A 20,636-nucleotide genomic window follows, 5' to 3' on the forward strand; every position below is an offset into this window, starting at 1 on the left:
GGTATGGATGGATGATGGCCTGCCACCACGGCACATCCTGACTGGGCTGAGATCCCACCACATGCGCTTTTTAAAAAGTAAACTCATGGGATAATCATCATAATAATGAAATGAAATGAAAATCGCTGATTGTCGCAAGTAGGCTTCAAATGAAGTTACTGTGAAAAGCCCCTAGTCGCCACATTCCGGCGCCTGTTCGGGGAGGCTGGTACGGGAATTGAACCGTGCTGCTGGCCTGCCTTGGTCTGCTTTCAAAGCCAGCGATTTAGCCCTGTGCTAAACCCAGCAAATAAGCGCTTATTGTCACAAGCAGGCTTCAACCGAAGTTACTGCGAAAAACCCCTAGTCGCCACATTCCGGCACCTGTTCGGGGAGGCCGGTACGGGAATTGAACCCGCGCTGCTGACTTGTTCTGCATTACAAGCCAGCTGTTTAGCCCACTGTGCTAAACCAGCCCCTTTTGTGGGCGTCACTGGTTAGGCCAGCATTTATTGCCCATCCCTGGTTGCCTGAGAGAGGGTGCCATCTTGAACGGCTGCAGTTGCTGTGGTTTAGCCGCCCCCCACGGTGCCAGGTTTAGTTCAGCATCTGTATTGATTTAACGTGGCGGGGACATAACCGGGCTTGTTTTCGTGTCTCCATTCTTTTCAGGCACTGGTATTGGACTGTCAACAGCGAGCAGTGCCGACGTAACCAACCCGACCAGTAACCTTTCCACCGTGGCGGTGCTTCCCGTCTGTCACGAGGTGCCGATTGCTGCCTTCACCATGGAACTGACGCATGCACTCAATGCTATCGGTTAGTGGGAGCTCAATACACTGTCAGAGCAGGTTACCTGGCCTGTGAGGTATCAGCATTTGTCACTCGAAAAGGCGTTGGGTTTAATCTGGGCATTGATCTCTGGAATTCCTATTGACACCACAGTACATCAGCAATAAAAAAAATGCCCTTTGTGGAAAGCTCGTTCAAGATTACTCATTCACGGAATGTGGGCTCACCATTGTTGCCCGTCCCTAATTGCCCTGGAACCGAGGGGCTCGCTGGACCGCTTCAGAGGGGGCAGTTAAGAATTAACCACATAAAGGCAGCACGGAGGCGCAGTGGTTAGCACTGCTGTCTCTTGGCGCCGAGGTCCCAGGGTTCGATCCCGGCTCTGGGCCACTGTCCGTGTGGAGTTTGCACATTCTCCCCGTGTCCGCGTGGGTTTCGCCCCCACAACCCAAAGATGGGGCAGGTTGTTTCCACTGGCGGGTGAAAGCAGAACTAGGGGGCATAGCCTCAAAATAAGGGGAAGTAGATTTAGGACTGAGCTTAGGAGGAACTTCTTCACCCAAAGGGTTGTGAATCTATGGAATTCCTTGCCCAGTGAAGCAGTAGAGGCTCCTTCATTAAATGTTTTTAGGATAAAGATAGATAGTTTTTTGAAGAATAAAGGGATTAAGGATTATGGTGTTCGGGCCGGAAAGTGGAGCTGAGTCCACAGAAGATCAGCCACGATCTCATTGAATGGTGGAGCAGGCTCGAGGGGCCAGATGACCTACTCCTGCTCCTAGTCCTTATGTTCTTATGTGGAGGGTAGGTGGATTGGCCACGCTATATTGCCCCTTAATTGGAAAAAAATAATTGGGTACTCTAAATTTAAAAGAAAAAGAGTTAACCACATTGCCGTGGGCCTGGAGTCACATGTAGGCCAGACCGGGTAAGGATGGCAGATTTCCTTCCCTCAAGGACATTAGTGAACCAGATGGGTTTTTACGTCAAGCGGCAATGGTTTCACGGTCATCATTAGTGAGACTAGCTTTCAATTCCAGATTTATTACTTGAATTTAAATCCGACAATGCAGTGGTGGGATTTGAACCCGTGTCCCCAGAGTATTAGCCAAGGCCCTCTGGGTTACTATCCAGTGACATTACCACTGTGCCACCATCTCCCCCTTGGAGGCCATGAATTAACCAAATGAGCAGTTCAGGTTTCACTAAAAATGCTCTAGATTCTTACAAGGGAATCTTTGATACGGGTGCCTTCAGGGTGGCACGGTGCTCGTTCCCTGGGCACCCAAAGGCTTTTCGTGCCTGCCCGCTAAAGTGAACGGTTGTGCGGAGTGTGAGCGAGAAGGTCCCGTCGAGGAATGATCTTGCTCACTGGCTCAGGAGCAGCTCGAGCACCAGATGCCAGGGAGATGGTTGCTTGTTGCGCATTGGGGGCTTTGTAGCTTGCACGGTGAGAACGAGGGGCTGTAACGCACCCACTCGCAAATAAACCAACCCGTGAGATACAGACAGCAAGTGGAGAGCAGTAAAAGCGTGGTCATTTCTTCATAATCAACTCCAACTGAATTCTAATGCACAAAGCCACTTTAATGTTGGGATTAAAAACCCCAGCGATAACCTTCCCCCTATTGGGCTCCAATTCTTGAACAAGCCATCAAACGTCCTCTGACTCAAGACTTTCCGCATTAGTTTTGTCCATCAGCATCCCGATGAAATGTTAAACCAAGGCATTTTTCCCAATGTTCCTGTTCTTTATGTTCTGTTTTCCGCCTCCCTCCTCTGTTGCTTCCTGCCTGGGGAGGCCATTTCCTCGGTGCTTAGTTTCCTTTTTGTACTTCCATCGGGTCATGACTGGTGGCCCGTTGAGGGTTCAGTGCCAGCGGGCTATTGGACTGCATGAGGCGTCGCAGCTGTATCCAATCTGTCTTCACCCACTGCCCTTTGGTCAGGCGTCACTGGGGTGGGGAGGGGGCAGGGGTGGGACAACATTTGCGCGGCAGTTGAACGCATTAGGAATCGGGATTCAGCCGTGCAAGGGTGGGGGGGGATTGGTGATGGGGAAATATTTGAACTCCAGGAGGTAATTCTCTACCATCCGTTGACAAACTGTCCTTCCGGCTAATTGCTTTGACCCAAAGGGTTAAGGTGCGCATTGACAATGACTCTGCACTGCTGTCTCTGTAACTTAACAGGCCCCACCTTGCTGATGACCAGCGATATTATTCGACAACGCCTGGGAGCATCAGCTCTAGACAGGTAAGAGTGCTGTTTCAGGATTTATGTTGTGTGAGGTAGTCTAATACTGTACAAGAATACCCCGACCACTGCCAGAGATTGGGCTTTAGTTCATACTTGATGATGTCTGATTTTTAGGTACAGATGGTTGAACAGAGTAATTAATTTATTCGGCTGTTGTTAACCAATTTTTCCCGATATAACTTAATCCATAATGTGGTGAAATGCGGCCCAACTGAATCCTAAGTGTCATTCTTCAAGATCTTCCGTCTCGGTGAAGTTGGGACGGGCTGCGCGTCTCCTCGAGTGGGTTTTCTCCTGAGAACAAAGAACAAAGAAATGTACAGCACAGGAACAGGCCCTTCGGCCCTCCAAGCCCGTGCCGTCCATGTTGCCCGACTAAACTAAAATCTTCGACACTCCCTGGGTCCGTATCCCTCTATTCCCATCCTACTCATGTATTTGTCAAGATGCCCCTTAAATGTCACTATCGTCCCTGCTTCCACCACCTCCTCCGGCAGCGAGTTCCAGGCACCCACTACCCTCCGTGTAAAAAACACTTGCCTCGTACAGCCACTCTAAATCTTGCCCCTCGCACCTTAAACCTATGCCCCCTAGTAATTGACCCCTCTACCCTGGGGAAAAGCCTCTGACTATCCACTCTGTCTATGCCCCTCATAATTTTGTAGACCTCTATCAGGTCGCCCCTCAGCCTCTGTCGTTCCAATGAGAACAAACCGAGTTTATTCAACCGCTCCTCAGCTAATGCCCTCCATACCAGGCAACATTCTGGTAAATCTCTTCTGCACCCTCTCTAAAGCCTCCACATCCTTCTGGTAGTGTGGCGACCAGAATTGAACACTATACTCCAAGTGTGGCCTAACTAAGGTTCTATACAGCTGCAACATGACTTGCCAATTCTTATACTCAATGCCCCGGCCAATGAAGGCAAGCATGCCGTATGCCTTCTTGACTACCTTCTCCACCTGTGTTGCCCCTTTCAGTGACCTGTGGACCTGTACTCCTAGATCTCTCTGACTTTCAATACTCTTGAGGGTTCTACCATTCACTGTTTATTCCCTACCTGCATTAGGCCTTCCAAAATGCATTACCTCACATTGTTTTTCGACTTCTATCTTTATGTGTGAATGAGGATCATTTGGCTGAATGATCAGTTAAGATTAGAGAAGGTTCCTTCTAGGGGGTAGAACCCTTTTTGGTTCTGTTGGTGATTCCAACTTGAGTACCGAGGGCAGCATGGTAGCACAGCGGTTAGCGCTGTGGCTTCACAGCGCCAGGGTCCCAGGTTCGATTCCCCGCTGGGTCACTGTCTGTGCGGCGTCTGCACGTTCGCCCCGTGTCTGCGTGGGTTTCCTCCGGGTGCTCCGGTTTCCTCCCACAGCCCAAAGACGCGCAGGTCAGGTGGATTGCCCGTGATAAATTGCCCTTAGCGACTAAAAAGACTAGGAGGGTTATTGGGTTACAGGGATAAGGTGGAAGTGAGGGCTTAAGTGGGTCGGTGCAGACTCGATGGGACGAATTGCCTCCTTCTGCACTATGTTCTCAGAAGTCAGTGTCTCTCCATTCACTGCGTACCGTAGGAGGTGCTATTTCCAAACTACATTGTGGGCGACCATTGCCTTTTTGTTTTCTCTCCTGTCGCGCAGCATCCACGAATACCGCCTCTCCGGTTGGCTGGCCCAGCAGGAGGATATCCATCGAATTGTGTTGTACCAGACTGACTACGGCATGACGCCCTGGACCCAACGCTGCATTCGACAGGCCGACTGCATCCTGATAGTCGGACTGGGAGACCAGGAGCCCAGCTTGGGAGAGGTAGCGTTGGAAGCTGGCGAGGCTTTTATTTAATCGGCGAACTGTTGGTCGTTCCCTGTAACCCCCCCCCCCCCCGGAGGAGACGCCTGGGAGAGCTTGCTCGAGCCGTGCAGCCGGTGCCAGCAGATTGGCGAAACCGAAGCTGTGATAACGGGGGGGACAGATGTGGGAAGGGAAATGTCCAGAAGTGCAGAAAAGAGATTGTCCCAAGTACTTGGGGCGGCAAGGTGGCACAGTGCTTAGCACTGCTGCCTCACGGCGCCAGGGGCCCGGGTTCGATTCCCGGCCTCGGGCGACTGACTGTCCGGAGTCTGCACGTTCTCCCCGTGTCTGCGTGGGTTTCCTCCGGGTGCTCCGGTTTCCTCCCACTCTCCAAAGATGTGCAGGTTAGGTGGATTGACCGTGCTAAATTGCCCTTTGCGTCCAAAGGTTAGGTGAGATACGGGATAGGCAGGGGAGTGGGCATAGGTAGGGTGCTCTTTTGGTTAGGTTGCAGACCCAATAGGGGTGTACACTGTAGGAATTCTCTGGTTCTCGGGAGCCCAGGACACAGATGGTTGAACGGTTAATTTAGAAATGTGCAGTTAGCACTTTGAAATTTTTCCCATTTGGTCTTGAAAGGATTTTGGTTTGATTTTCTATTGCGAAGTTAAATTAGACAGCAAGTGGAGCGTCACACTCCACCGCGTTGAAGGCTCTCCTCACCTGTGCTGGCGGTTTCTGTTTCTCTGCAGCTGGAGCAGATGTTGGAGAACACGGCGGTCCGAGCACTGAAGCAGCTCATCCTTTTGCACAAGGAGGATGGGCCCGGCCCGTCCCGGACTGTGGAATGGCTGAACATGAGGAGCTGGTGTTCCGGTCACTTTCACATCAAGTGTCCTCGCAGGATCTTCTCGCGTCGGAGCCTCCAGAAACTGGTAATCGGGCGACGGCAGGAGCGCAGGACAGGGCGGACAGTGGGGGCGCAGGACAGGGCTTGTGCGACAGCGGGGGCGCAGGACAGGGCTTGTGCAACAGAGAGAGCGCAGGACAGGGCTTGTCCAACAGCGGGAGCACAGGACAGGGCTTGTGCAACACCGGGAGCTCAGGACAGGGCTTGTGCATCAGCAGGAGCGCAGGACAGGGCTTGTGCATCGGCAGGAGCGCAGGACAGGGCTTGTGCAACAGCGGGGCGCAGGACAGGGCTTGTGTAACAGCGGGAGCTCAGGACAGGGCTTGTGCATCAGCAGGAGCGCAGGACAGGGCTTGTGCAACAGCGGGAGCTCAGGACAGGGCTTGTGCAACAGCGGGAGCGCAGGACAGGGCTTGTGCATCAGCAGGTGCGCAGGACAGGGCTTGTGCAACAGCGGGAGCGCAGGACAGGGCTTGTGCAACAGCGGGAGCGCAGGACAGGGCTTGTGCAACAGCGGGAGCGCAGGACAGGGCTTGTGCAACAGCGGGAGCGCAGGACAGGGCTTGTGCATCAGAAGGAGCGCAGGACAGGGCTTGTGCAACACCGGGAGCTCAGGACAGGGCTTGTGCGACACGGGAGCACAGGACAGGGCTTGTGCGACAGCGGGAGCGCAGGACAGGGCTTGTGCAACAGCGGGAGCGCAGGACAGGGCTTGTGCAACAGAGGGGCACAGGACAGGGCTTGTGCAACAGCGGGAGCGCAGGACAGGGCATATGAAACAGCGGGAGCGCAGGACAGGGCATATGCAACAGCAGGAGCGCAGGACAGGGCTTGTGCAACAGCGGGAGCGCAGGACAGGGCATGTGCAAAAACAGGAGCGCAGGACAGGGCTTGTGCAACAGCGGGGCGCAGGACAGGGCTTGTGCAAAAACAGGAGTGCAGGACAGGGCTTGTGCAACAGCGGGGCGCAGGACAGGGCTTGTGCAACAGCGGGAGCGCAGGACAGGGCTTGTGCAACAGCGGGAGTGCAGGACGGGGCGCGGGTGACAGCGGAGGTGCAGGACAGAACGTGTGCGGGAGCGCAGGACAGTGCTTGGACGGCAATGGGAGCGCAGGACAGCAATTGGGCGGCAATGTCAGCGCAGGACAGGTCTTGGGCAGCAATGGGAGCACAGGACAGGGCTTGGATAGCAATGTGAGTGCAGTACGGGGCTTGGATGGCAATGGGAGTGCTGGACAGGGCTTGTGCAACAGCGGGAGCGCAGGACAGGGCTTGTGCAACAACTGGAGCGCAGGACAGGGCTTGTGTAACAGCGGGAGCGCAGGACAGGACTTGTGCAACAGCGGGAGTGCAGGACGGGGCGCGGGTGACAGCGGGGGTGCAGGACAGAACGTGCGCGACAGCGGGAGCGCAGGACAGTGCTTGGACGGCAATGGGAGCGCAGGACAGCAATTGGGCGGTAATGTCAGCGCAGGGCAGGTCTTGGGCAGCAATGGGAGCACAGGACAGGGCTTGGGCGGCAATTTGAGCGCAGGACAGGGCTTGGATGGCAATGGGAGCGCAGGGCATGGCTTGAGTGGCAATGGGAGCACAGGACAGGGCTTGGGTGGCAAAGGAAGCGCAGGTCAGCAATTGGGTGGCAATGGGAGCGCAGGACAGCAATTGGGTGGCAATGGGATCGCAGGACAGGGTTTGGGCGACAGCGGGACTGCAGGACAGGACTTGGTGTCAGCGGGAGCTCCGGAAGGAAGAGGCAGAGGAACGGGAATGACTAACTCATTGTGTGTGGCTTGCTGGAAGAAAACAGATTCAGGGATTCGGCGATGGTGGGGGACTAATGTTACGGAGGTGGGAGAAAGGAGATTTGGGGGGTGAAGTGGAAAAGTAGTAATCATCATTCCTATTTCAGAGGGAGTTGTATGAAAAACTATTTCTGAAAACAGCCGATCGACACAGCGACTTCTCCCGACTGGCCCGAATCCTCACCGGGAATACGATTGCTCTGGTCTTAGGAGGAGGAGGAGCCAGGTAATGAGAGTAAAATTACCGTTAGAGGCATTGTTAACAGTTAGAGGCAGCAATTGGAGATGGCTGCACAACACCTTCATACAACACCCCACTCTCCCCAGTCAGCGTATTTCTCGAAGTGTTGAGTTTGTGTACCACCCACTCAGGCTCACCTTATCGACTCTGCGCATTTTTCAACCAGTTCTAATGATGGTTGAAAAATGGTTGACAGTCAGAGAGATCTAGGTGTACAGGTCCACAGGTCACTGAAAGGGGTAACACAGGTGGAGAAGGTAGTCAAGAAGGCATACGGCATGCTTGCCTTCATTGGCCGGGGCATTGAGTATAAGAATTGGCAAGTCATGTTGCAGCTGTAGAGAACCTTAGTTAGGCCACACTTGGAGTATAGTGTTCAATTCTGGTCGCCACACTACCAGAAGGATGTGGAGGCTTTAGAGAGGGTGCAGAAGAGATTTACCAGAATGTTGCCTGGTATGGAGGGCATTAGCTCTGAGGAGCGGTTGAATAAACTCGGTTTGTTCTCACTGGAACGACGGAGGTTGAGGGGCGACCTGATAGAGGTCTACAAAATTATGAGGGGCATAGACAGAGTGGATAGTCAGAGGCTTTTCCCCAGGGTAGAGGGGTCAATTACTAGGGGGCATAGGTTTAAGGTGAGAGGGGCAAGGTTTAGAGTAGATGTACGAGGCAAGTTTTTTACACAGAGGGTAGTGGGTGCCTGGAACTCGCTACCGGAGGAGGTGGTGGAAGCAGGGACGATAGTGACGTTTAAGGGGCATCTTGACAAATACATGAATAGGATGGGAATAGAGGGATACGGACCCAGGAAGTGTAGAACAACAAAGAACAAAGAAATGTACAGCACAGGAACAGGCCCTTCGGCCCTCCAAGCCCGTGCCGACCATACTGCCCGACTAAACTACAATCTTCTACACTTCCTGGGTCCGTATCCTTCTATCCCCATCCTATTCATATATTTGTCAAGATGCCCCTTAAATGTCCCTATCGTCCCTGCTTCCACTACCCGAAGATTGTAGTTTAGTCGGGCAACATGGTCGGCACGGGCTTGGAGGGCCAAAGGACCTGTTCCTGTGCTGTACTTTTCTTTGTTCTTTGTAAAATTTGGAACACGTACTCAAATCAAAACTATCAATGAGTACCAAGAAGAATTATCTCTCTGATCTTAGATGTGTAATGGATCTGAACTCTAACTCGGAATCCATGCATTAGAAGGATTGGATCAGACCGAACAGCTCTCGTTGCACCTCTGTGACGTCGGTGTAGTAATGTTGCTGTGGAGCTTGTGAAGGTCAGCTTGATGGGGTGGGGCTGAATACCACAGCCTGCTGACTCGGGCAATAATGCTACCATTGAGTCAGGCTGGGGTTGAGAAATCTGGTGCAAGTTGGTATCTGACTGTTATGATTTCCGTTGAGAAAGAACTTTTCATGAGAAATTCAAACTTCCAGTTAACCACTGAAAGAATACCACATCCAGACTTCACATTTTAAAACTTTTACTGTATCAAATTTTTATTTAATAAAAACACACATTACTAAACACTCTTTTCTTCTAAATTTTCTTTCTCAAATTTGAAGTAAATTTTCACTAATCTCACAATGCACAGGCCATGAAATTGCAGTTCCTATCAAAAGTAGATCGCAATCAAAACAATTCATCAAACTGTTTCCAGTGAGTTGTTTCCCTTTTACTTTCCCAGCCAGGTAACCTCGAACCCCAGAATTATTTATCTCTGCGAGGCTTACACTGTAGCCTTCCTCCTGCAGCTTCAAGCTAGGCAAATCTTCCAGCCTCCTTTAAACACAGTCTTCAATCTGAGGTTTCCATCCACATTCTACACGGTGAGCAACATCATCGGGCAGCACGGTAGCATTGTGGATAGCACAATTGCTTCACAGCTCCAGGGTCCCAGGTTCGATTCCCGGCTTGGGTCACCGCCTGTGCAGAGCGCACATCCTCCCCGTGTGTGCGTGGGTTTCCTCCGAGTGCTCCGGTTTCCTCTCTCAGTCCAAAGATGTGCAGGTTAGGTGGATTGGCCGTGATAAATTGCCCTTCGTGTCCAAAATTGCCCTTGGTGTTGGGTGGGGTTACTGGGTTGTGGGAATAGGGTGGAGGTGTTGACCTTGGGTAGGGTGCTCTTTCCAAGAGCCGGTGCAGACTTGATGGGCCGAATGGCCTCCTTCTGCACTGTAAATTCTATGATCAGCATTTTGTCTGATTACGGTGAAGGCCTGGCTCATTCTCTCTCTTGCTTTATACTTCTCAGTTAACTCCAGACCACGCAAAACAAAACTGCAACTATTGTATGTGATATTCTCTGGTTTATAGGAAACCTGATCTCAAAATGGCTTCCTCTACCACATTAGCTTTGTCTCTAAGTAAAAATGTTAATTAGTTATCCTTGATGCCAGCTACCTTTCATCTTTGCAGTAAAATGATAGTTCACAGCACACTAGTTTGACAACTTAACATGAGGTGAGAGTGACTGCCCTTCACATCAAGGCAGCATCTGATCGAATACAGCATTGGGGAGCCCAAGCAAAACTGGAGTAAATGGAATCGGGGGAGAACTCTGCTGGTTGGAGCCATACCTGGCACAAAGGGAGATGGTTGGAGGTCAATCATCTCAGCTCCAGGACATCACTGCAGGAATTCCTCAAGGTAGTGTCCTAGGCCCAACCATCGTCAGCTACTTCATCATTGGCCTCCCTTCGATCATAAGGTCAGAAGTGGGGATGTTTGCGGATGACTGCACAATGTTCAGCACCATTCGTGACTCCTCAGATAATGAAGCAGTCCGTGTCCAAATGCAGCAAGACGGAAATATCCAGGATATCCAGTACAAGCCCTTCGGCCCTCGATGTTGCGCTGACCTGTGAAACCACATAAAGCCCATCTACACGATTCCCTTATCATCCATATGTCTATCCAATGACCATTTAATGCCCTTAGTGTTGGCGAGTCCACTACTGTTGCAGGCAGGGCATTCCACGCCCTTACTACTCTCTGAGTAAAGAACCTACCTCTGACATCTGTCCTATATCTATCTCCCTCAATTTAATGTTATGTCCCCTCGTGCTAGACATCACCATCTGAGGAAAAAGGCTCTCACTGTCCACCCTATCTAATCCTCTGATCATCTTGTATGCCTCAATTAAGTCACCTCTTAACCTTCTTCTCTCTAACGAAAACAGCCTCAAGTCCCTCAGCCTTTCCTCATAAGATCTTCCCTCCATACCAGGCAACATTCATTTCATTTTTCATTTCATTCTGGTAAATCTCCTCTGCACCCTTTCCAATGCTTCCACATCCTTCCTATAATGCGGCGACCAGAATTGCTCTCAATACTCCAGATGTGGCCGCACCAGAGTTTTGTACAGCTGCAACATGACTTCATGGCTCCGAAACTCAATCCCTCTACCAATAAAAGCTAACACACCATACGCCCTCTTAACAACCCTCTCAACCTGGGTGGCAACTTTCAGGGATCTATGTACAAACACCGAGATCTCTCTGCTCATCCACACTGCCAAGAATCTTACCATTAGCCCAGTACTCTGTCTTCCTGTTATTCCTTCCAAAATGAATCACCTCACATTTTTCTGCATTAAACCTTAGTGTTGGGTGGGGTTACTGGGTTATGGGGATAGGGTGGAGGTGTTGACCTTGCGGTAGGGTGCTCTTTCCAAGAGCCGGTGCAGACTCGATGGGCCGAATGGCCTCCTTCTGCACTGAAAATTCTATGATAATCAATGATGATAAACTCCATTTGCCACCTCTCAGCCCAGCGCTGCAGCTTATCTATGTCCCTCTGTAACTTGTAACATCCTTCCGCATTGTCCACAACTCCACCGACTTTAGTGTCATCTGCAAATTTACTCACCCATCCTTCTACGCCATCCTCCAGGTCATTTATAAAAATGACACACAGCAGTGGCCCCAAAACACATCCTTGTGGTACACCACTAGTAACTGGACTCCAGTCTGAACATTTCCCATCAACCACCACCCTTTGTCTTCCAGCTAGCCAATTTCTGATCCAAACTGCTAAATCACCCTGAATCCCATGTCTCCGTATTTTCTGCAGGATCCTACCATGGGAAACCATATCAAACGCTTTACTGAAATCCATATACACCACATCAACTGCTTTACCCTCATCCACCTGTTTGGTCACCTTCTCAAAGAACTCAATGAGGTTTGTGATGCACGACCTACCCTTCACAAAACCGTGTTGACTATCTCTAATCAAATTATTCCTTTCCCGATGATTATACATGAAATAAATGAAATAAATCGCTTATTGTCACAAGTAGGCTTCAAATTTACAAAGTTACTGTGAGAAGCCCCTAGTCGCCACATTCCGGCGCCTGTTAGGGGAGGCTGTTACGGGAATTGAACCGTGCTGCTGGCCTGCCTTGGTCTGCTTTCAAAGCCAGCAATTTAGCCCTGTGCTAAACAGCCCTATCTCTTATAAACCTTTTGAAGATTTTGCCCACAACAGAAGTAAGGCTCACTGGTCTATAGTTACCGGGGTTGTCTCTACTCCCCTTCTTGAACAAGGGGACAACATTTGCTCTCCTCCAGTCTTCTGGCACTATTCCTGTAGACAAAGATGACTTATAGATTAAAGCCAAAGCTCAGCAATCTCCTCCCTAGCTTCCCAGAGAATCCTAGGATAAATCCCATCCGGCCCAGGGGACTTATCTATTTTCACACTTTCCGGAATTTCTAAAACCTCCTCCTTATGAACCTCAAGCCCTTCTAGTCTAGTAGCCTGAATCTCAGTATTCTCCTCGAGAACATTGTCTTTTTCCTGTGTGAATACTGATGAAAAATATTCATTTAGCACCTCTCCTATCTCCTCGGACTCCACGCACAACTTCCCACTACTGTCCTTGACTGGTCTTACTCTTACCCTAGTCATTCTTTTATTCCTGTCATATCTATAGAAAGCTTTAGGGTTATCCTTGATCCTACCTGCCAAAGACTTCTCATGTCCCCTCCTGGCTCTTCTTAGCTCTCTCCTTAGGTCCTTCCTAGCTAACTTGTAACTCTCGAGCACCCTAACTGAACCTTCATGTCTCATCTTTACATAAGCCTCCTCCTTCCTCTTGACAAGTGTTTCGACTGCTTTAGTAAACCACGGTTCCCTTGCTTGACCACTTCCTGCCTGACAAGTACATACTTATCAAGGATGCGCAATAGCTGTTCATTGAACAAGCTCCACATTTCCATTGTGCCCATCCCCTGCAGCTTTCCTCTCCATCCGATGCATCCTAAGTCTTGCCTCATCGCATCATAATTGCCTTTCCCCCAGATATAACTCTTGCCCTGCGGTATATACCTATCCCTTTCTATCACTAAAGTAAACCTAATCGAATTGTGGTCACTATCACCAAAGTGCTCACCTAGCTCCAAATCTAACACCTGTCCTGGTTCATTACCCAGTACCAAATCCAATATGGCCTCGCCTCTCGTTGGCCTATCTACATACTGTGTCAGGAAACCCTCCTGCACACATTAGACAAAAACAGACCCATCTAAAGTGCTCTAACTATAGCGTTTCCAGTCAATATTTGGAAAGTTAAAGTCCCCCATAACAACTACCCTGTTGCTTTCGCTCCTATCCAGAATCATCTTTGCAATCCTTTCCTCTATATATCTGGAACTTTTCAGAGGCCTACGGAAAACCCCGAACAGGGTGACCTTTCCTGTTTCTAACCTCAGCCCATACTACCTCAGTAGACGAGTCCTCATCAAACGTCAATTCTGCCATCGTAATACTGTCCTTGACTAACAATGCCACCCCTCCCCCTCTTTTACCACCTTCCCTGAGCTTACTGAAATATCTAAACCCCGGCACCTGCAACAACCATTCCTGTCCCTGCTCTGTCCATGTCTCCGAAGTGGCCACAACATCGAAATCCCGGGTACCAACCCATGCCGCAAGTTCACCCACCTTATTCCGGATGCTCCTGGCATTGAAGAAGACACACTTTAAACCACCTTCCTGCCTACCGGTACACTCCTGCAACTTTAAAACCTTACTCATGACCTCACTACTCTCAACCTCCTGTATACTGGAGCTACAATTCAGGCTCCCAAGCCCCTGCTGAACTAGTTTAAACCCTCCCGAAGAGCATTAGCAAATTCTCCCCCCAGGATATTGGTACCCCTCTGGTCCAGGTGTAGACCATCCCATTAATCGAGGTCCCACCGACCCCAGAATGAGCCCCAATTATCCAGAAATCTGAAACCCTCCCTCCTGCACCATCCCTGTAGCCACGTGTTCAACTCCTCTCTCTCCTATTCCTTGTCTCGCTATCACGTGGCACGGGTAACAACCCAGAGATAATAACTCTGTCCCAGATCTAAGTTTCCACCCTAGCTCCCTGAATTCCTGCCTTACATCCCTATCCCTTTTCCTACCTACATCGTTGGTACGTATCTGGACCACGACTTGGGGCTGCTCCCCCTCCCCCTTAAGGATCCCGAAAACACGATCCGAGACACCACGGACCCTGGCACCTGGGAGGCAACACACCAACCGCGAGTCTCTCTCGTTCCCACAGAATCTCCTAACTATCCCCCTAACTATGGAGTCTCCAATGACTAATGCTCTACTCTTCACCCCCTTCCCTTCTGAGCAACAGGGACAGACTCTGTGCCAGAGACCTGTACCCCATGGCTTACCCCTGGTAGCCCCCCCCGCCCCCCCAACAGTATCCAAAGCGGTATACTTGTTACTAAGGGAAACGACCACGGGGGATCCCTGTATTGACTGCTTCCTCCCAGCCCCTCTCACCGTCACCCATCTATCTTCATTCTTCGGAGTAACTACATCCCTGAAGCTTCTATCTATGACCACCTCTGCCTCCCGAATGATCCGAATTTCATCCAGCTCCAGTTCCCTAACGCGGTTTCTGAGGAGCTGGAGATGGGTGCACTTCCCACAGATGAAATCAGCAGGGACACTGACGGCGTTCCTCACCTCAAACATTCTGCGGTAGGAACATTGCACTACCTTCCCTGCCATCCCCTCTAGATTAAAAAAAGAAAAAGAAAGAACGAGCTTACCTGTTATTCATTCTACCCCCCAGGTTGAAGGAGGTGGAAGGGTGGGGGAACACTACAAGTGTAGTGTCTAGGTTTTAGAAACTTCCCAACTTAAATACAGGTTAAAAATAAAACACTTAACCAGCAACCACTGCGCCCCACACAAAAACAGCAATCAGCTGTTATTGGCCTGCGCAAACAATTTAAATCTTTATTACTTACCCAGCAGTCACTCTGTCCTCACTCGGACCGGATTCAGCTGGAAACTCCCTACAGTAAGTTTTTTTTTAAATTCACTCCCCTTCTCAGCAAGCACTCACTCAGCAACCTCTGCGCCCCGCACGTTAACACCTGAGGGAAAATAAAATAAAAACTACTTACCAGTCACCAGCCAGTCCCTGACCTGCAGGCTGTGACATGACGGTTCAACTTCTTTCTACTTCTACCTGCCCTCGAGCCTTCGTCTTGATCTTTACAGCGGTTGGGGTTTTTTTTGGTTAGAGGAGGGGGTAGGGAGGGAAATACTGAAGAAGTGTTTCGGGTTGAAGTGTCACTTGACAACAGCTCCTCCACAAACCACCTTCAAGTTAGGGTGACCACAACGGACGTATGCAAATCTCCCCCGCAACGACCAACCTGCAGCTCCGCTCTACTGCCCTCTGCTGGATGCTTGTCTTCACTTGAACATCTGGGGTCTCTTGCACAGGTACACCTTCAAGTTAGGGTGATCACACGGATGTATGAAAATCTCCCCTGCAACAGCCAATCAGCAGCTCCGCTCTACTGCCCTCTGCTGTACCTATCCAATAGCCGCTTGAAGGTCCCTAATGTTTCCGACTCAACTACTTCCACAGGCAGTGCATTCCATGCCCCCATTGCTCTCTGGGTAAAGAACCTACCTCTGACATCCCCCTATATCTTCCACCTTAAATTTATGTCCCCTTGTAATGGTTTGTTCTACCCGGGGAAAAGGTCTCTGACTGTCTACTCTATCTATTCCCCTGATCATCTTATAAACCTCTATCAAATCGCCCCCTCATCCTTCTCCGTTCTAATGAGAAAAGGCCTAGCACCCTCTACCTTTCCTCGTAAGACCTACTCTCCATTCCAGGCAACATCCTGGTAAATCTCCTTTGCACCTTTCCCAAAGCTTCCACATCCTTCCTAAAATGAGGCGACCACAACTGTACACAGTACTCCAAATGTGGCCTTACCAAGGTTTTTTACAGCTGCATCACGGCTCTTAAATTCAATCCCTCTGTTAATGAATGCTAGCACACCATAGGCCTTCTTCACAGCTCTTTCCACTTGAGTGGCAACTTTCAAAGATCTATGAACATAGACCCCAAGATCTCTCTGCTCCTCCACATTACCAAGAACCCTACCGTTAACCCTGTATTCATCATTCATATTAGTCCTTCCAAAATGGACAACCTCACACTTTTCAGAGTTAAACTCCATCTGCCACTTCTCAGCCCAGCTCTGCATCCTATCTATGTCTCTTTGCAGCCGGCAACAGCCCTCCTCACTATCCACAACTCCATCAATCTTCATATTGTCTGCAAATTTACTGATCCAAGTCATTAATGAAAATCACAAACAGCAGAAGCCCCAGAACTGATGCCTGAGTACGCCACTGGTAACTGGGCTCCAGGCTGAATATTTGCCATCCACCACCACTCTCGGACTTCTATCGGTTAGCCAGTTCGTTATCCAACTGGCCAAATTTCCTACTAGCCCATGCCTCCTTACTTTCTGCATAAGCCTACCATGGGGAACCTTATCAAATGCCTTACTAAAATCCATGTACACTACATCCACTGCATTACCTTCATCCACGTGCTTGGTCACCTCCTCAAAGAATTCAATAAGACTTGTGAGGCAAGACCAACCCCTCACATCCGTCCTGACTATCCCTAATCAAGCAGTGTCTTTCCAGATGCTCAGAAATCCTATCCCTCAGTACCTTTTCCTTTACTTTGCCTACCACTGAAGTAAGACTAACTGGCCTGTAATTCCCAGGGTTATCCCTATTCCTTTTTTGAACAGGGGCACGACATTCGCCACTCTCCAATCCCCCGGTAACACCCCTGTTGACAGTGAGGACGAAAAGATCATTGCCAACGGCTCTGCAATTTCATCTGTTGCTTCCCGTAGAATCCTTGGATATATCCCGTCAGGCCCGGGGGACTTGTCTATCCTCAAGTTTTTCAAAATCCCCAACACATCTTCCTTCCTAACAAGTATCTCCTCGAGCTTACCAGTCTGTTTCACACTGTCCTCTCCAACAATATGGCCCCCCTCATTAGTAAATACTGAAGAAAAGTACTCGTTCAAGACCTCTCCTATGTGAAAGCAGAACAAGGCAGGCCAGCAGCACAGTTCAATTCCCGTAACAGCCTCCCCGAACAGGCGCCGGAATGTGGCGACTAGGGGCTTTTCACAGTAGCCTCATTGAAGCCTACTTGTGACAATAAGCGATTTTCATTCATTTGAAGTTAATAACTGACTCTGGGGTCTCAACCTCAAAAGTGGTTTTTCATGCACCACTTCTCTTTCAAAATCTGAAACTTCTCCTCTCGTTTGCCAGTACTTCCTTGCATACAACACACATGGGCTTTTCACCCTTATTTGCATTGGCACATGTCAAGCGAAGGCGATATTGGAAAATGGGGTTCAGGAATGAGACCCCAATGTGGCAGGCAATCTGGAGGTTAAACGGACAGAGGGGGCAAAAACCTGCTAGCACAGAATCCAGGGATACGCCCACACCTGGCCAAGTCCCAGTCACTAGTGGGAATACACATGATGCTCCAGATCCATTGTTCTTCAGGACACTCCTGTCTGACCAGCTAGTCGCCCATTATTGAATCTGATGTCCTCTTTGTCTGTCAATGGAAAGTAGAGGGAGAAGGCTTTGGAAATCGACTGAGAAGGTCATGAACATTGCCACTGAGGCAGGCTTTGTAAAAAGGGTTCAGAACAAATATACCTACCAGAAGAAAAATTGCTTCATAAATGCAAGTGCCTGTGAAAGTACAGGAGAGCTGCCTGTTCTGTTACAGTGTTGTTTAATGGGAACTAGTGTGTTAAGGTTAAGAAACTGCATGTAATCTGTTATTGGTAGGGTTGAAGTTTAAAAGATTAAATATTGTTTTCTTTTAATAAAATTTGTTTATAAAATAACCAAATCCTATTTCTGAACTTGTCGCTCCTGGAACAAATCGATCTTTCTGCACCGTCTTAAAATTTTAAAAAGTTATGGCTCTGGTTCAGTCTCTTGGCCACCGAGAGCTGACCAGGCATTTTTAACCCACAATTGACAAACCCGTAAGAAATTATCTTTATACTGCTTTGTTCCCGAGTTAAGTTTCTTCTTTGTAGGTTGTTAACCAGAGGCCCTGGAGCTCTGTACAGAGCTAACACTAGCCCTGCTGTGTCCTGCCCTGGACTCTCCTGAGCAGCTCTCTCCAGCAAATTCAATTGTGAGCTCCTGGCCAGTAGGTATTTGTGTCTCTAGCCAACTCCTTTTTGTAAGAAAACAATTAATCTTCTTCAGAGTCTTGCATTACTTGCGTGCAGCTAGAAAATGGAATAAGCTCTCCTCCGTGATATGGCGTATGTATGTGCAGGGCGCATGACCTACACTCTGCTGCTGCTTCTTGCCGGAAGGCTGCACATAGCCTCATTTCCTCCTTATTTAAAAGGTGGCAGCGGCCGTCATGCTCAATAAAATGCCGGTACTGGCCATTGGGCGCCTTAACAAGGGGCTGGTTTAGCACACTGGGCTAAATAGCTGGCTTTTAAAGCAGGCCAGCAGCACGGTTCAATTCCCGTAACAGCCTCGCCGGAATGTGGCGACTAGGGGCTTTTCGCAGTAACTTCATTTGAAGCCTACTTGTGACAATAAGCTATTTTCATTTCATTTCATTTTTCATTTCATCAGGACCACCGTGGGAATGCCACAACCGATCGCTCCGCGACCCTTCTGCTACCCACGCCCACTCGCGTGGCCCGGACATTGAAAAACCATGATCTAGAAGGACGTGGGCAGCAGACTCATGGGGTCACCACCACCTGGAGGTTCCCCTCCAAGTCACTCACCATGCTGACTTGGAAATATATCGGCTGTCACTGTCACAGTGTCAAAATCCTGGAATTCTATCCCTAACAGCATTGTAGCTCTGCCTACACCAGGGGGACTGCAGCGGTTCAAGAAGGCAGCTCACCACCACCTTCTGAAGGGCAATTAGGGATGGACAATAAATGCTGGCCTAGCTAGTGACGCTCCCATCCCGTAAATAAATTGTTGAAGTGATCAGAGAACAAAAGGCTTTGTAAATGACAAAACTGTTAACGAACTAAAACACTAAAGGGTTTCTATGCTGTCTACTAAGATTACAGTTGGATGCGACAGCTAAATACAAACTATGATTAACTATTATTAATTACTGTTCACTCGAGCTGCTCAATACGTGACTGTATTCTGAAAAGAAAATGAAAATGAAAATCGCTTATTGTCACGAGTAGGCTTCAATGCAGTTACTGTGAAAAGCCCCTAGTCGCCACATTCCGGTGCCTGTTCGGGGAGGCTGGTACGGGAATTGCTGCTGGCCTGTTTGGTCTGCTTTAAAAGCCAGCGATTTAGCCCAGTGTGCTAAACCAGCCCCTCTGTGTCTGCTGTCCAGCATCTGTTTCACAAATGGGTGCCTTCCAGTCATGTTCTCCTGTCGCCACGCCACCTGTGGTCGGATGCTAGAATATTTTCTGCCTCACATGTGGCTATCTTCCAGTAACGTTCTCCTGTCGCCACGCCACCTGTGGTCGGATGCTAGAATATTTTCTGCCTCACATGTGGCTATCTTCCAGTAACGTTCTCCTGTCGCCACGCCACCTGTGGTCGGATGCTAGACTATTTTCTGCCTCACATGTGGCTATCTTCCAGTAACGTTCTCCTGTCGCCACGCCACCTGTGGTCGGATGTTATAATTGTAATCTGCACATACAGGCACTAATGTTTATGTACAGTTTGGTTATTATATTATATACACAGATGATGGTTCACATATCATCACAGGGCCTCCAGAACATTACTCTGGGTCTCTGGTTAACTAGTCCAGTGACAATACTACTGCGCGACTGCCTCCATTGTGGACTTGGACACTGCTATCCTTGTCCTGAAGTGAAAATACCTTGGTGTTTCCCCCTCAATTAAACAATGCATCCCTTTGACTTCCACAATTAAACCACCCAATCCTGCTGTCAGGCAGCCTCCAGCATCGGTCACATGACACCTTCCATCGCCCCTACGTTTAAAACTACAATCCCAAAATATAGTCCTCTTATAAACCAAAAGATCCACTCCTAAAGCATCTTGATCTTAGAAACCTCGTAGCTGTAACATTAAAATACGTTTGAGGCAAAGAACATCGGTGTCGTCTGGATTTTGGAAGGAGATTTCTAATGAGATTAAGGTGTTCAGAGTTGCTGTTCGGTCTACAGCTTGCGCCACAGGTCAGTGTGTCACGTCCGTAACCTCGGTCAGTGCTGCTCACTGCGATTGTGGCAGAGTGGACAGTCTCCAGCGTTCTGTTCCTCATTGTTATCCAGATCACTGACAGGACAGTGCAGTGAGGACGCTATTGAGCTTTGCTGCTAAAGCATCATGCTGTCTGTACCCAGGCCCATGTTGAGGCCATACTTCAGAGGACGACAGCAAGCTGTTCCAGAAAAAGATTAAACTCACTCTGGAATATTACTGAATTCTTGTTGTGGGAGAGAGTTTGTATTGCG

At 49.4% G+C, this 20,636-nt stretch overlaps 2 protein-coding genes across 2 annotated transcripts in view; one reads left to right on the forward strand and one right to left on the reverse strand.

The window, feature by feature from the left end:
• The window catches only part of LOC140403402 (uncharacterized), a 960,939-nt gene that overhangs the window by 652,878 nt on the left and 287,425 nt on the right, over positions 1-20,636 (reverse strand). The gene's annotated exons all lie outside the window — the stretch shown is intronic.
• LOC140403208 (patatin-like phospholipase domain-containing protein 6) overlaps positions 1-20,636 on the forward strand; it is a 198,380-nt gene that overhangs the window by 119,080 nt on the left and 58,664 nt on the right. The window contains exons 22-26 of the mRNA XM_072490961.1: positions 652-798; positions 2,964-3,027; positions 4,674-4,842; positions 5,577-5,759; positions 7,645-7,763. Coding sequence (XP_072347062.1) covers positions 652-798; positions 2,964-3,027; positions 4,674-4,842; positions 5,577-5,759; positions 7,645-7,763 — 682 coding nt within the window. The remainder of the gene's footprint in view (positions 1-651; positions 799-2,963; positions 3,028-4,673; positions 4,843-5,576; positions 5,760-7,644; positions 7,764-20,636) is intronic.

Source organism: Scyliorhinus torazame, chromosome 27, assembly GCF_047496885.1.
Source record: "Scyliorhinus torazame isolate Kashiwa2021f chromosome 27, sScyTor2.1, whole genome shotgun sequence".
Lineage (NCBI taxonomy): Eukaryota > Metazoa > Chordata > Chondrichthyes > Carcharhiniformes > Scyliorhinidae > Scyliorhinus > Scyliorhinus torazame.